Source organism: Drosophila arizonae, chromosome 2 (assembly GCF_054131065.1).
Source record: "Drosophila arizonae isolate 15081-1271.41 chromosome 2, UAZ_ARI_1.0, whole genome shotgun sequence".
Classification (NCBI taxonomy): domain Eukaryota; kingdom Metazoa; phylum Arthropoda; class Insecta; order Diptera; family Drosophilidae; genus Drosophila; species Drosophila arizonae.
The window spans coordinates 25,800,905-25,818,298 of record NC_142922.1 but is presented as its reverse complement, the minus strand read 5'-3'; the positions used below and the strand labels follow the sequence as shown (position 1 = coordinate 25,818,298).

The window sequence follows — 17,394 nt, the reverse complement described above, 5'->3', positions numbered from 1 at the left end:
TCTCTTTCTCTTTCCCTATCTTTCTGTCTATATTTATATTGAGAGAAGAAGAGAGAGAGAGAGAGAGAATTGAGAAATACTAGTTAATCATTAGAGATGTGTGAACAGTGGAATATATATAGATCAAGTACTTAACATTTTACAATATAATCTATTAAAATAAGAATACTTACAGCCCGGAAATCAATGAATCTCATATAAACTACTAATAATAGAATAGTTCGACGTTTTTCAAGTTTTTAATTTCCGGAGGAGTTAACAAAAAGTATGCATGAGGGATAAAATGTAAATCTGAACATTTATGTATATGTAACAGTTATGTACGTATTAGAGGGCATACATAGAAATTTGTTTTAATTATTGTAAATTATTGTACATGTGAAATTAATCCAAGAAGTGATGGAAGTTTTGTCTACATTTATTAAGCTTGTTTATTATAGAGTTTTCTGATACTTTAAAAACAAATTTTTGCTCGAATTTTTAATATGGGCACCAATTATGCTAATTAAAGAAGTCTTTGACGAATCACATATAGATTACTATTAAATTAAAATTACATTAAACATTGGCTGCTCTATATGATAAAAACTTATTTAATGAACTTGTCAACTGGCAATGCTCTGCCAGCGCTTAATTTGTCTTAGCCCAAATCCAAATTTACGAACATTTTTAATAAGCGTAATCTTGTGCGATTTCTCTTCCGCATGTACTTTATAAGAAAGCATATAATATACCCATAGTGTGTGCTTAAGCTTTTTAAGCTTACTCCAATACTTTTGCCGTCGATATATACAACTGGTTTTTTTTTTTTTTTCAACTAATTAGAAGAACTCTACATCTAGTCCTAAGTCGATGGGGCCACTGCCCACAGACGTCGTCTGCAGACTTTTCGCGTTTTCCTTTTGGCGCAACGGAAGTGACTTTTGTTTTTTTATTTACCGTGAATATTGTGCCGCCGGTTGTTGCTGTTGTTATTGCTGTTGTTGTTGTTGGTGTGTTTAAATAAGCAAAACTTACGGGCGATAAAAATGCTGCAACAACAGCAACAGCCACAGCCACAGCAACAGCGACAGCGAGCTGATGGCTTACAAGAAATGACGAAACAGAGAACAGGGCAAAATTGCAAGAAACAGCAGTAGAAGAAAAAGAAAGAAAGCAAGAAACTTGAGCTTGGCGTGTAAACGGTTTTTTTTCTTTAGTCTTACTTCGGTAAAGCTTCTGATGTGGACAGCCGGCGTCGCCGACTGGGTGGCCACCATGTATCCCCCCTTCCACTACCCCTCCAGTCAAGCTGACCCTCTCTCTCTCTCACTCTGTCGCTCTCTCGCTTGCTCTCTCTATCTGCTGTCTCTTCGGGCGAGTGACGTTGCGTCTCTGCTGAGGGCTGGGGGCGATTCAGTTGCGAGACAAATGGAAATGAAGCGTTTATGCTGCTTTATTGCTGCGATAAGAAAAAATGAGGCATTATTTTGTTGTTGTTTCAAGTAAAGTTTCTGCCTCAACATTTGCCAGCCTCGACCCCCCACCCCCTTTCGCCGCTGAGAACCCCGCGTGCCATCCGGCTTACCAGTCGCAATCTTATTTATACGTATTTCTCTATATTTTCATTTATGCCCGCGGCCACGGAAACGCCGTGATGCGAACTGGCCACAGGTTGAGCTTTGCCCTAGCCGTCCGTCGTCCTCGGCTTGGGGAATGCGGCAATTTCCTCGGCGGTCTCCGGCCTCAGAAATATTTGCACTGGCCATGAGTGCGCGCTTTTCTTATCCCAGCTGGATATCTGATTCCTGTGGCTGCAGCCCAAAATGATTGCGGCATTTCATTTCCAGCTACCAGCTCCCACTTCAGCTCCAGTTCCAGCGTTGAGGGCGCCAGAATTACTTGCGTTTTAACAGCTTATTTAATGTGAATCAAATCGGGCAGAAAAATAAATTTTATATTTTTCAAACAAAAGCAATGACCAAGGCAAACTGAATTTTTTCGGCGACTATTTAATTTCGACTGATATAAAATAATTTAAAGCGATTTTAGCTATGGTATGGCAAACCAATGTTTTATTTATTTATTTATTTATTTTTTTCATTTTTAAGAGATGAGGTCTGGAAACCGGAAAATACTAAAGTACTCAATACTAAAATACTAAATAGCCTAAGCCTAATGTATTGCGATTAAGCTGAAATTCAATGTTAGCCCCATTCGAAATTATTTAGCTTTAATTCTTAACTTCCAAAGAAAATTCAGATGCTAATCAGAAAAATCAGAAACTCCAATTGTTAAACTAATTGTTAATAAAGTTAACAATTAAAAATAAATAATTTCGGTAGAAGTTTTATGATAAGACAAGGCTTATATCAGGGGCTAAGATGTGTTTCTGGAACTGAATAATTTATAATCTTTATTATAATTCAATATATCCTCCTTCAAATCATAGCTTATACTGTTTCTATGTTCCAGTGCTAGATAAGAAATATAAAAATAAGGATTGTTTTTCAATTTCCAATCGGTATATTATACGCTTAGTTAACGAATAATCAATATTCCGTCGAGGGCACAATTCTAATTAGAGGCCTTCCACATTGTAATTGCCAGCCCTCGGTTGGCCGAACAGGTTTGTTTATTTGGTTTTTGTTTTTTTCTTTACACCACTCATGGCTATCATCAGCAATAAACCGTGAACATAAACAGTAGCCGATGCGATCAGACAACTGAAATTCGCTTCTATTCGCCCAATGATCGATCACAAAAGCCCCCACAAAATGTGAGATGTGAGATATACATTGAGCGTAGCGTGAAGCCAAATGCGATCAAGAAACCCCCATCGAAAAAAAAAAAAAAAAAAAATATGCTACAATATATATGAAATACTAATACACATACAAAATACGAAATTCAAAAGCCAAAGCCGCATCATCAATTATGCTCAACATTGCTCAATGGCAACCCGGCAACAGCAACAACAACAACAACAGCAACAATGAACACAAAGCTGTCAGCGCGCGTTGATCTGTCAAATGCCGCAACCGAAACTGAAAAACCTGGCCCAAAAGAAATGCGGCAGCCGCAGCCGCATCTGTAGCTGTAGCTTTAGCTGGTGGCAACTGCTGCCCGCCACTTGGCGACGCTTTTGTTGCATTTCCACACAAAAATATTGATTAATCACGGAAAGGCAGCCATTGCTGTTGCTGCTGCTGTTGCTGCTGCTGCTGCCATTCATGCCACACACTCTAACTATGCGTGTATTCAATGAGTCGCGTCCAGGCGGACTTTTTCAACGATCTTAAGCTGATTTTTGGCCTTCAGCTGAGTTTGTCTTTGTCTGCCAAGTACACAATACAAGCACAAGCAGCACTGATAATTCTTCACTCGCTTTTTTATGAGCTGGCGGCACTTTTTTAACAGCGATCGCCATTGTTACTCGCTCTCCACCTACAACTGCGAAAAGCTGGACAGTTTCTCTTCACATTTTTGCCACACTCCCAACACGAAAGGAGTGAGAGGGAGAGAGAGAGGGAGATTTGAAAACAGGGGCAATTACTGCTTCTGGTTGTTGTTAGTTTTTTTTCTGTTTGGTAATCGCATTTGCTAGAGTCTCATCAGAGAGTCTCAGGCCAGCGTGCAGAATTGTTGTCATTTTCGACCATTAGGAATTAAAACGCAAAGCCTTTGGCAACGTTTTTAAATTGACATCAATTTTGCATGGATGCCTGCATCGGGGCATGCTTTAAATTTCATTTTTAATTCGCTTTCAATCTGGCAAACATGCTGAGCATAATCCAGAGCTACCCCGCACAGGGCAGGACCGAGGGCAAGAGCAAGAGCAAGAGCGAGAGCGAGAGAGATAGAGAGAAGAGGGAAATGTAAATTTTTGCTGAAAAAGTTTCCCTCGCTGATTTTGATTGACAGCTCTTAGCATCCCTGATGGATTTCATATTTGAGCCATGGCTGAGGCAATACACGCAGCGGGCCAAAATGACAGACCGGAGACACAGCCAAAGGCCTGGGCGGAGATGAAGTTGTAGACGAGGAAGGGGTATGGGGTATGGGGCATGGCTATGAAGCACGGGCTTAGGCGCTGCATAAAGTTTACCAACAGCTTTCATATTTCCCTGACGAGACGAAACGAAATGTTTCTTTCTTTCTTTTTTAGACACATGCGCATCTGTATAAAAAATATATGAAAATAAAATACATAAGCTTTACGTTTATACATATATATATACATGTATATAGCAATACGTAGTTGGGCTGGCCATGTTGAAAGTTTTTCAATTTGAGCCGCTTTAAAGTATTCAACTTGAATCAATGACGATCTGCCATGAGTTATTTATTTTTTTCCCTGTATTGTATGTATTAAAAAATATGTGAGAAGCATTTTTTTTTTGTCATAAAAAGTTGTACAAAATTTTGTGACCATATTTAAACGGATAACAGTTTTTTATTGTGGCTTTGCCTGGGTTTCCAAATGCTTCCTAATGGTTTTTTGATTTTAACGTTTGAGAAAACAATAAATGGGCTAATTTTTTTTTTTTTTTTTTTTTTTTTTTTTTTTTTTGTGGACATAAAATCAATTTAGTTTATTGCACTAAGACTGATAATGTTTTTATTTTTAGTTTCAATAGGCAAAAATAGCAAATTAATTTTTCAAAATATATTTATCGTTTTTATTTTTTAGGTCAATCTTGAACGAAATTCATTCCAAAGCATTTTAATGTTAAATAAATAATATTAAAGATCTTTTATTCAAACTTATTCGTTTTGTCTAATACTTATGATTAAGATAAGTATTACAAAATTATAATCAAACTATGACTTTCAAAATTTCATTTGAATGACTTAACGCAAAAAAAAAAAAAAAAAAAAAAAAAAATGTACAAAATTAATTTTAAGTTTTAAATTCAATTATTTTTTAATTTCCATAAAATTGGAAAACGAAATATTTATTTCAATTGGCATACAGAGCTTTCTAACATATGGATTTCCATTCACAGCTAAAAATAAAATATTTTTATATATCTCAAAAGATGTTTTTAAAAATATTCAGCCAAATTTACTTTACAGTTTTGAATATGCAATTTTAGCAATGACAATTCAAAAACTAAACATTAATCAACAATTTTCACACCTACTGCGCACTGCAGTCAACAGCAACAACAACAACAACAACCAGAATAGCTAGGAGGAGGGTCCTACAGTTTAGATAAACAATCCACCATTCACATAGTTTTGTTATCATTGTCGTTGTTGTTGTTGTTGTGACTGCTCTGTAAATGTTCTGTTTGTTGACATTTGCTGGTCATGAAAAGTCATTAAATATATTTCTCTAATTTATCTTTGAGACTGGCAGCTCGGTAAAAGCATTCGAGTTAAGAAACGCCCCGTAAACTGTATATACTTGATAATCGTTATACTTTTCAAATCCTGTTGTTGTTGTTGTTGTTGCTGTTGTTGCTGTTGCTTTGTTACTTTTGCTGTTTGCAACAACCCTTTCATCGAGGCTAATTAAATCTAAGCCAGGCTGAAATGCTTGGCCAGCAGGAAGCGCTGCACACTTTTCGCATGAATGTCAATCAAGCCCACAATTAAATGATTGAAGACATTCATCTGGGCCCGAGCTTGGCCTTTGTCTCCTCCTGCCAGGCAGCTAATCAGCAGCCACTCAAGAGTCGAACACCCCGTAGTGAACCACTCAACCACTCATTCAACTGGGGATTGGGCAGCAACAAGCTTCAAGCCACGTTAAACTTGAATAGCCAATAAAATAGATAAGCGCTACTGTGGCTCCAGTTTAAAATGCCACGTAAATTCGTCTTCTTCTTCTTTCTTGTGTTTTATTCTTCTTTTTTTTTTTGTAGTTTTGCAGACGCATAGCAAATAGATACAGATACAAAATATTTTCATGAGAAATTGACTTTTTCTACTGCCATCTTCGTCGTCGTCGTCGTCGTCGTCGTCATCGTCATCGCCTTCTTTTCCGTCTCGTCTCTGTCGTTGTCTTCCTTGGCTAGAAATGATTAATGATGCAGCTCTGCGCATTCGTACGTTTGTCGTCCCACACCAGACCTCCAATTCCAGCTCCAGCTCCAGCTCTGCTTTACTGCAAATGTATCTGTATCTGTATCTCTCTCCCTCTCTCTCTCTCTCTCCCTATCTCTCTGTCGCTGTGTGTCTTTTTGTTGTCAGCCTGAGCATTTTTACTGCATTGCATTGCAGCATTTGGCATTCGAGGTAGCTCAAGCTGAAACTCAAGCCAAGAAGCCGTCCATATAAGCTGCACATCCGTACGCCTCCTCCGTCGCGTCATCAGTTGCTCTTTTGATTGAATTTGTCATGGCCCCGGCCTTACCCACACATTCTCTCGTAAGTACTTTCAGCCTGGCCCTTTAAAGTTTTGCAACCACAAACTTGAACATAACTCAAGCCACAGAATGTTGCTTCGCCTGCGACTATGCTATGCTCCCCTTGCTCTCGCAGCTAGCCAGAATATTTTACAAGATAAATTGAGGTCATTTTTTTGGTGTCCACCTTTGGTCGTCTTGTTTGTTCTTTGCTGGCGACTTGCAAAGGTCCTGCCACAAATTGTGTCCACCTTGTTGACCGCTGTCCCATTCATGTGTCCACAAATGTTCGTAATGTGCATCCTTATGGACTAACACGTGTAAAGTGGTCAAAAGCCCAAACCCGGAGCCCAAGACCCAGCGTACTTGGCCACAAGTTGCCAAGCGCAAAGGCAAAGGCTGTGGAGGTTTACCTCGTAAAAAAGACACATTCTTTGCCATGCCTTGGGCGTGGAACATGATTTAAATGAGATAAATACACTGAGCATAACAGAAAGGCCTCAATTTTCTTATTTTATTTTGTATTATTGATCAAATTTAATTGCATTTATATTATTGGTGTGAAGACGCAATCCATTAACCCAAGCCTAAGATATAAACTTATATAACTGTCAATAAATATGTAATATACATTATTATCAAGTTGACAGATTATAATATAATATATAAATAAATAAATAAACGAAAAATGTGTTTTATTTCTTAATGACAACAAATAATAATTTATGACAAAATAATATAATAAAATAATATATAAAGATAACGGCCTAAACCTCAAAAATCTAATTAATTTCTCTAGTCTAAAACTTGTTATTCTTTTATTTAATTTTGCTTAATTTTTATTTATATTTAATTTTATTTTGTATTATTTTATTTATATTTATTTATAGCAAAAAAATTAATAAATAAAATAAAAGAATGACAAATTTTAGACTAATAAAATTAATTAAATTTTTTTTATTATTATTTTTATTGTATTCTTTTTATTTATATTTAATTTAATTTATATTATTTTATTTCATTTATATATTATTTTGTATTGTTTTATTTTATTTTATTTATATTTTAATTTTAATTTTAATTTTATTTTATTTATATGCGTCTTAGCTCTCAGCTAACGCTTCAAGGTTTAGAGAACGGCAAGGTCTAACAGATCACTAAGACTCATAAAACTACAGGAAGACATAGAGTACATATTTTTTTTTAAATATTTAAATGTACATATATTTTTTAAATATTTTATGCATATTTTTTAAATATTTATGTATATACAAGGTTTTTATATTTTTATGTATATTAAAAGTGCTTCTTTAACCATGTTATCTACTATAATTAAAATCCAGGGCAGAGCTATCAAATACTTACCCAACTTTTGTGAGCAGTTCAGTCTGCTCACAGCATCAACAATATTGAATTTCGCGCAGTGTATAAATTTTAATAAGCAGTGAACAAGTCGCAAGTTTCGTCAGCTACCTTTCGCTTCGGTTGCAAACATTTTGCAATTGTTGGCAAAATTTACGCTCATTTTAATTTGGGGCTGCACTTGGGGCAGCAGATGCGTTGAGTGTGGCCATTTCTATTTTTTTTTTACTGTTTGCCTAACCAAAATGCAGACATAAATTTTCACATAGTTGACTGCAGCAGGCGGGTGCGAGCAAAGAAAAAAACTGCGAAAAGGTCAAAGCAGAGAGAGAGAGAGAGAGAGAGAGAGAGAGAGAGAGAGAGAGCAAGTGCGTTTAAGTGTTAACATGTAAATTATGCTCGGGGCGATGTTAATAAGTGTATTTCAAGTGCTGTAAATCACGAGTAGCACTTCCGAATTGCAAATTAATATTTCGCAGTCATATACGCATACATATACATACATACGTATATGTGTATATATTGCCAAAGACAAGCTCTGCTTTAAAACCGAAATCTTTGGCTAGGCCCAGCTGCCAAGTGTGGCCAAGTGCTGCTGCTGCTGCTGCTGCTGCTGCTGCTGCTGCTGCTGCACAAAGTATCCGACGTAGTTGCTGATAAGTTTCGTTACGTTTTGACTTTTCCGGCATTTCATCCATGCTGATGACATTTCCAATGCAACGATCCCCAATTCGCACCACGCCCACGCCCACGCCAAAAATTCATTTTGTAATTTTCAGATACCTTGAACGCCCTAGCCAGCTGTCGTCGAGCTGGTTCGCCTGCTGGGTTTTCATTTTGACCAGGCTGCAGAAATTGCAACCAACTTGCTTTCCATTTGCTACCAACTCCTTCTCCTCTTGGCTGTGCGTGTGTATGTGTGCCGTATTCTCTCTCTGTTTGTGTGTGTGTGTGTGTGTGCATGGTTCGGTTTAGAAAATTATCTTTCTGCTCGTCGTCGCCAAAAAGGAAATCATATTTTCTGCTTTTGTGCACTTTACTTTTCAGTTTCGTCGGTCGCCCGCCTGCCAGCCTGCCGTTCGCCCCATCTCTATCACACCCTCTCGCTTGGCCTCTCTTTCTCGCCGCCTGTTTGCCTTTGGCTCGTAAACAGTTTGGTTGCAACTTTTGTGCGAAATTTATGCTTCTCGCACCGAATACCCTCTCATTTCTGGGCACTTTTCGCAAGTACTCGTAGCATGCGACTTGCTGCCACACCCACACCCACACCCACACCCACAGCCACGGCCACCCGCCTGCCCTTCCATGCGAGGAAATGGGTTGTGTGTGTCTGTGTGTGTGTGTGTGTGTGCGGCATCCAGGTGGTGTTTATGGCATCCGCTTTCGGCAGTATTGATGAAGGAACTCGCATCTGTAATTCAATCAGTGTCTATGTCTGGCTGCTGCTGCCATTTGGCTGGCTATTGCGACCGAGCTTCGTTCGGCTGGAAATTCACGTGCGAACATTTTCCATTTTCCATTTTCATCGCATCAATGCAAATAAGGCGCACAAATATCAAAATGCTCATTTTACCCATCATATCATATGCGAATATTTGATTTTTCTTGCACCTTTTTATCGTAGGTATACGAAATAGAAGAATTTCACAGTTGGCCATGACTTTTGACATTTGTTTTTAACTTTTGGCATTTCAAGTTGAATTCCCATTTTGCACTATTATATTAGATTAGATTGAACTTTTTTCAAGTGATGGGATATAAGATATAAAATATATATTCAAATTGTCGCAGCTTTTCGCTATCAACTGACCATGGATCAATCCAATTTAGAAGAAAAACAGATTTGAAAAGTTTATTTGAATAATCTAGCTAAGCTCGGCCTCTTCCGTTTGTCATTTATTTCCAACTTATAACTTATAACTTATAACTTAATTTAAATAAGAAAATAATACCCACATATATTTGATTGATCCAGTCAATCTTCTAGTTATTAAATATTATGGAATATTATTATATTATATTATTTCCTTCTTTTTGTCCATTTATATATTAATTAACTCACAGTTTGTATAAGAATAATAAGTAGAATCCGGTTATAAGGACACTCAAGGGACCGTCGTTATACCCGGAAGGCGCTGTAACCGTATAAGTTTTCTCACAAAAGTTTGTCTGGGGACCAGAATATACAGACGCTATAAGCGGAGTCATTATAACGGGATTCTACTGTACTTAAATTAAATGCAACTAAAGCTTTATCTTAATACGAAACCAAGCAGATATTGAGAAGAGTAAACTTCTTATTATTTCCAAGCATCTTCACATACAACACCTAGCCAGATATTTTAATGAATCTAACGCAGAGCTGAGCAAGCTGGGTGAGATGAAAGAAGATGCTGTAGAAACAGTAGCCAAACTACTTGAAGTGTCGCTACGTGCCGCCTTGTGGCCATGCCTCATGCGCCTCGCGGATTGATTGATTAGATTTTTGTTAATTACTTAACGCTTGAGATTGAGCTAGAGAGCTGGGCATTGTGAGAGTGGAAGCTGCTCGCGTCGCGCGACTACAAAACTTTGCTGCCGAGCTGCGTTACCCGCATTTCGTGGCAGCCACATTAACATCAGCTGCAGCCGCACCGAGGGCGAGGCGGCAGACAGGAAGCGCTTGCCGCTTAGTTGCCACAGCTTCGAATTAGTTATGGCCGGTGACGAGCTGATGGATTGATCACACACAATCGCAATTGCAATCGCAATCACAGTCATCTAGGAGCAGGAGCAAAAACAGGAGCAGGAGCAGGAGCAGCAGCAGGATAAGTTCCTGCAGTTGCAGTGAATCGTCAATGCTTCAAGTTGTCGCACTCGATTCCTGTCAGTCCTTGTTGTTGTCGTTGTAGTTGTAGTTGTAGTTGTTGTTGTTGTTGTTGTTGTTGTTGTTGTTGGTTACGCCCCGAACTTGTACGCCAAGTCGAAGCGTTTGCAATTTGCTAGCAGAAGACGCTCCGCTATCCACGTAGAGCCACGTTCAAATTCACATTTACCCACGGACTCAAACCAGAATATGCAATTTTCAATTGCAGCTGAATTCGTTCCAGAAAACGGCCTGCCCCGACGTCTGCGCACCGCGTACACGAACACGCAGCTGCTGGAGCTGGAGAAGGAATTCCATTTCAATAAATATTTATGCCGCCCAAGAAGAATTGAAATAGCTGCCAGCCTGGATCTGACCGAGCGACAGGTGAGTGCCAACTCTCTGCCTTCCTCCACCCCAGCCCCAAATGCAGCGCGATGGCTCTGCCCTCTTCCGTCTGCCATTTCTTACTCAATTTATTTCATTGCTCAGCTTGACGGTCTGGCACTCAGTCCGTCCGTCTGTCAGCCCTCCACCTGCTCTTTAAAAGGTGCAAAAATTCCATTATTTGTGATGAATTACACTACGCCAGGGTTGACAGTGGCTGAGTTCCGCACATGCTCGTCTCGGCTGAAGTCTTTTCTTCGTTTTAATTGCCCTCTTTCACACCTCGCTTCAACTGCTCTGATGTAACGCAATGCACTTCGCGTGGCCATTTGTCTATTCCAGGTCAAAGTTTGGTTTCAAAATCGTCGCATGAAGCACAAGAGGCAAACGCTGTCGAAGACCGACGATGAGGACAACAAGGACAGCCTCAAAGGTGACGATGATCAGTCCGATAGCAGTGAGTGCAAAGTTTATTTCAAATTTAGATTTTCAAATATCTGCTTTAATTAACCAAAACTGAGTTAATAGAGACTTAAAAAACTTTAATTTTTATTACAAAAAAAAAAAGATTTTCAAATATCTGCTTTAATTTACCAAAACTGAGTTAATAGAGCCTTAATAAACTTTAATTTGTATTAAAAAAAATATATTTTTATTTCTATCTACTCGAAACTAATTTGAATTAGAAGAGACTTAAGTGAGAGAAATATTATTTGAGAGTAACCATTGAGAGTAGTAAATAAAAGTACATACTTGTTTTAATGCCATATCTGTCTGATCTATCTGAACTCTTAAGTCCTCCCAATTCTGTTCTATAAGTTTTCATATTTTTAGTCTAAATACTCAGTTAGGATATGGTAGCTCAGGGCAAATCCTGAAACTGGAACAAAAATGGAAAATAATTTATTGAAATAGTTACGTTGTCCCAGTTTTCACTGAAGTTTTCCTAAGATATTGAAATTCCATCTGAATCCCAATTAACGCCCATATACGTAAAATTTAAATAAAAACAAACATATTTGGCATGCTTATCATGATAATCTTCTGATGATATCGAAAATTGCTTCATATTTGGGCCACCTTAAAGACCTGATCAACTGACATAGAAAACTTATTGTATTCCCAACTTAACCGAAACACTAACAACTCTGCCATGAAGCACTCGGTTGGGTTTAGCGGGTCACTTTTACTTTTTGAGGCTGATTACGCAAAGAGGAAGAGTAGAATATGCTGTAGCTTATCAACCACTGTCAGCTGGAGGAGGGCTCAACTTTAGCGAGAGTTGAGAGAGTTTCCCCGTCGCCTCACGCGACTTTGAGCTAACCCTTTTGCGGATATCGCTTTAGTGGTTCAGGTTGGCGGGTTCTTTCGATTCATATTCTTATTCTTATTCTTATTTTTAGTTTTTTTTTTTTTTTTTTTATACCCTGAACCCATTTTCAATGGGAAATCAGGGTATAATGGTTTTGTTGAAATGTATGTAACAGGGAGAAGGAGGCGTGGCAGACCCCACAAAGTATATATATTCTTGATCAGGATGACGAGCTGAGTTGATTTGGCCCTGTCCGTCTGTCTGTCCGTCTGTCCGTCTGTCCGTCTGTCCGTCTGTCCGTCTGTCCGTATGTATGAACGCGTCGATTTCAGAAGATATAAGAACTAGAGACTTCAAATTTTTTTTAAAATGTCCGTAATTACAGCGCGCATATCAAGTTTATCATTAAAATTCGATAACTCATCCCGATCTTTTTTTATCGATAAAAAACCTTATCGAAAACCAGTTATAAAATTATATCTTCTACACCTTTATTGCTAGAGTCTCCAAATTTTTAATGTATGCTTATATGCAATTTATACAATTTCGGTTTTTGTTAAAATTTACCCCCCACCCTTAAATTCACCCCCTCACCCTCACTTTTGTAAAAAGCGTATTTCAAATACTAGAGACTTGTGCTTTGGCAATTACATGCATATCCATGTTATAATCATAATCTAAAAGTTTCATGAAGATCGTACGTCCACAAAAAAAGTTATTAAGCAATTAAATTCTCATAGTAAGCGCTCGCTGCCACCCATGCGTGTTTATGCTTGTGTGTGTATATGTATGTAAATGTTTGTGTATGTGTGTGTATGTGTTTGTGTATGTGTGTGTGTATGTGTGTGTGTGTATGCGTTTGTGTGTGTATGCGTGTGTGTGTGTATGTGTGTCTGTATGCGTGTGTGTATGCCTGTGTGTGCGTACGTGCGTGTGTGTGTGCGTGTTTCTTGTGTAAGCTGAAAGACGCGAAAAGTTATTGAAATATCTATTGCTCCAAGGGTTCAGGGGATCTCGTAGTCGAGCAGTCTCGACTAGAGCTTTCTTACTTGTTTTATTTTATTTTGGTTTGGTTTTCTTTATAAAAACATATCATCAATTTGCGCACTTCAAACTAAAACTGATTTACTTATTGGTTCACACGAAACGCAGATTCCAATTCGAAGAAGTCGTGTCAAGGCTGCGAGCTGCCCTCCGACGATATACCCGACTCCACGTCCAATTCCCGAGGACACAACAACAATACGCCCAGCGCCACGAACAATAATCCGAGCGCAGGCAGTCGTAAGTAGTTTGCAGCGCTGCTGGGGGAATCCTAGACTAAAACTTAATTGATGCTTAAATACAGTTACTCCCAATTCATCGCTGGAAACAGGCATTTCGTCCAATCTGCTGGGCAGCAGCACCGTCTCCGCTTCGAACGTCATCAGCGCCGACTCCAGCGTAGCGTCCAGCGTTAGCCTGGACGAGGACATCGATGAAAGTCCCATTAAGGTTAAGAAAAAAGACGACGGTCACAGCCAGGTAAGTGTTTAACCCGATCCGCATCTTAAGTTTATCCATGTGTATGTATGCATATCCTATGTATCAGGTTATCAAGAAAGAGGCCGTTTCCACCTCATCGAAGGCGTCGCCATTTGGCTATGATGCGGGCCCTAGTTTGGCCAGTTTTCGCCGTGATCCAGATGCCGCCGCCGCCGTCGCTTCCAACACGCCGGCAGTCAAGGCAGGCGGCAAGAAACGATATCAGAGCGCCAATGCAAATGCCATTTCAATTGCCGTTGCCTCTCCGCTGGGCGAGAACAGCGGCGCATCTGTGCCGACGGCTTATTTCCCTAACGCTGGATACTATGCCAGCCCCAATCCGAATGCAAATACGAAAAATTTGCCGGCGCCGCAGCAGATGCCGCAGGACTATTATGGCAAATACGATATTGAATTCGCCGCCTCGCCGCATCACAACCCGCACAAGCAGCCACAGCAACAGCAGCAGCAGCAACCGCTTCACGGCGAATATCTAAGTCCAAAACCAAACAGCAATGCGGCCAATGTCAATTTCCATCAGAATAATCAACAACAACACCAACACGAACAGTTCTACTACAACTATAACGACACCAATGGCGGCAGCGCGTACATGAACCACCAACAACACCAACAGCAGCATCATCCCATTGGTGACTTTGAGGCGCCACCTATTAACGGACCAAGCAACTTTTATGATCCTAAGTCGCAGGCGAGTGGCGCTTACTACGACAACATGAATTTCCAACACCAACATCAGTCGGTGGTCTTTCAACAACAGCCGCAGCAGCAGCAGCAACACCCACAGCAAGGCCCTCTTAATCAGCAGCAGTAAGTCGCCATTAAATGTTACATCTAAATAGACCTCTAAGCGACAGGCTATCAGCTTGTGAGGTACACAATCACTTGCGGTTCGATTACCAGTTATCTTGCTTCTAAACTGTCCATTTAGTGAGCACTTTACGAATGAATCCATTCCGACAGTACCACTTAGTGAAGTTGAGAACCACCCAGCCAACTTTATTTAAGCGGCGAGCTAGTGAAGTACGCAACCACTGAACAACGTTCAACGTTGCACATGTAAAGACTTGACGCCATCTAGTGCTCAATAAATTTCCAAAGCTATCGCTAGCCACCACAAATATCGCCATAATATGGCATCGATAGTGCAGACAATAGTAGTACGATAAATTTGGCCGAGCTCAATATAAATAAACAATAATAATTAGCAATAGATAAAGGGGGTGACTGTTTGTGAAATGCAAAGCAATTTAGGGAAGCTTATTTAAAACCCCTCCACACTTGAAGAAATTCAAGAGGATTGTGAAACAAGTCCCACATTGAACGATACCGAATAAAAAGCGAATTTGAATTACACTATAATTGCTAAATAAGCCAACAAATTCGAACCGTTTGATGCACATTGGACGTAGCCTAGCTTCGTGCTTCGTTCCGCATTTAATGAAACATGTCTGCAATAATGTTGAAATTAATTAATTGTTTCTTTCAGACACATGCACCACATTGGAGCTGGCGAAACGTACAGCGCGCTTGGCCTGCAAATGGAGAACTGCGACGGATACAACAATTTTGCCGGTGGCTACTATGACCCAGCTGCGGGTCAGCAACAACCACCAGTTCCGCCCACACACAGCCACCCAGTGCCGCATCCGCACGCTAATCCACACCATCCGCATCACCAGATGCAGACACAGGCTCACCCACATATACATGCGCACCACAATCCAGCAACTGCAGCTGCTGCTGTTCACGTAGTCGGTGCTCCGCCTCTGCCCGCCAATCATCTCCACAATTCAAACACAAATTTCGGCGGACAACTGCAGGCATTTGCCAACACTGGCGGCGGCTCAGGGGTTGGTGGTGCAGCCGTCATCAGCGGGCTAGAGAACTCGAACAGCTCGTCGGACTTTAATTTTCTGAGCAATCTGGCGAATGATTTTGCTCCAGAGTACTATCAGTTAAGTTAGTTCTGATAATCCGGATTGTAAATACTAAACTGCAATCGATGTAGTCGAATTTTTACTTTGTAATCTCCAAGCTCTCAGCTCTCACTTTGTCGTAGCTCACATACATATCTGTAAATATGTTCGTATGTCTGTGTCAATGCTAGATCTATATATGTATATGTGTATGTAAGTAGCTAGAGTGATATATATATGGATATGCCTATGTGTACATATATATATATTTATATGTATACATATATATAAATATGTTCCAGGCTCGGTAATCTAGTTCACTGCAGTTCTCATTGAAATAAAAGTGCGGCTTAAAGTCCGCGTTAAAGAAAAATTCTCTCCGTTCAACCAGAAATTAAAAAAAAAAAAAAAATAAATAAAGAAAACTTAAAACAAAATTGTAAATAGCTAGTAAAAATTAAATGTAACTTTCCACCAACCCTAATCAAAAATAATTCAGATATACTATATAAGCATATACTTATAAATCCTATCTACAAAATCATTCACAAATTGTGTTTTGTAAATAGATATTGGAAAGTAGCTCAAATCGAATATTGTGAAATTTTTCAATTGAATTAACATCTGAATTTGTGATTCAAATAAAAATTTCCAATGGTATTCGAATGAATATTAATTTTAATTAAATGTGAGTAATGTTTGTATGTTGTTCCCCGATTCCCAAATACAATTTAACTTGAAAGACATTTTAGACACTAAATGAATAAAGAATGAATGAATGAAATAAATAAATAAATATTATCGAAAAAATCGATGTATTTTTTTGTCATTTATGCTCAAAATATTTCAGAAATGGTAAGACAAACGTTGCACCAATAAAAATTATGCAGATATGTTTGTAAATTGGTTTCCCCACTTTTAAAATTTTGAAAATAAAAATACGAACAATGTTATGCATTCTTTGAACCTAAAAGACACCCGATTTTGTATATGATATACGATTCAGAGTCACATGAGGCTATATGTATGTATGTATGTATGTACATATGTAAGGGCGGCTGATGACTATGTTTCTCTATTTCGGTCTGAGATTATTGTAAACATTTCACTTGTATCTAAGCCAAAGTTCCTAGTACCCATAGCAACATGCTGCACTAGTTTAGCAACAAGCTACTCATCAGCTGTTAAACGAGCCTCGCGAGTAGCGACGAACAGCTGCTGTTGTAATGTGTAGCAATTGTTGCATCAGCCAAACCGGTAAAGCGAACTTACTCTCTCTCTCTCTTTCTCTCTCTGCTCTCACGCATGCTGCAAGCCAACATCTCACGATTGTGCACCCTACAAACATTTTACGCATCATAGGTGAATGAACAGAACAATTTTCAGATTAATTTAACCCAACACAACTCATTTATCAAATGAGTGTTCTGCCTTAAATGTCTGCTGATAAGCTCTCATATATGTTTGCGTATTCAGTAAACTTTTATGAATGCATGTACTTTTATATATGTATGTATGTATGTATGTATGTATGTATGTAGTGTACTATTTACGTATTTCTATATTACATATGTACATACAGATGTATTTGCGCTCTTGTGTGCAGCCTGTTGTATGTTCATACATACATATGGGTGTGTGTGAATGTGTATACAGACTTAAGCAAATATATTTTGATAACAAGATTAC

General features: G+C 39.0%; 1 protein-coding gene across 3 annotated transcripts in view; it reads left to right on the top strand.

The window, feature by feature from the left end:
• pb (homeobox proposcipedia) overlaps positions 1-16,515 on the top strand; it is a 41,222-nt gene extending 24,707 nt beyond the window's left edge. Inside the window, exons 4-9 of one of the 3 annotated variants that reach the window (XM_089465580.1) lie at positions 10,772-10,929; positions 11,272-11,362; positions 13,394-13,525; positions 13,590-13,765; positions 13,833-14,596; positions 15,276-16,515. In XM_089465580.1, coding sequence (XP_089321706.1) covers positions 10,772-10,929; positions 11,272-11,362; positions 13,394-13,525; positions 13,590-13,765; positions 13,833-14,596; positions 15,276-15,753 — 1,799 coding nt within the window. In that variant the 3' untranslated portion in view covers positions 15,754-16,515. Of the gene's footprint in view, positions 1-10,771; positions 10,930-11,271; positions 11,387-13,393; positions 13,526-13,589; positions 13,766-13,832; positions 14,597-15,275 lie in introns of all 3 variants that reach the window. The other 2 variants (XM_018019025.2, XM_018019026.2) reach the window with 2 other exon arrangements.
• Positions 16,516-17,394: the final 879 nt, after the last annotated feature.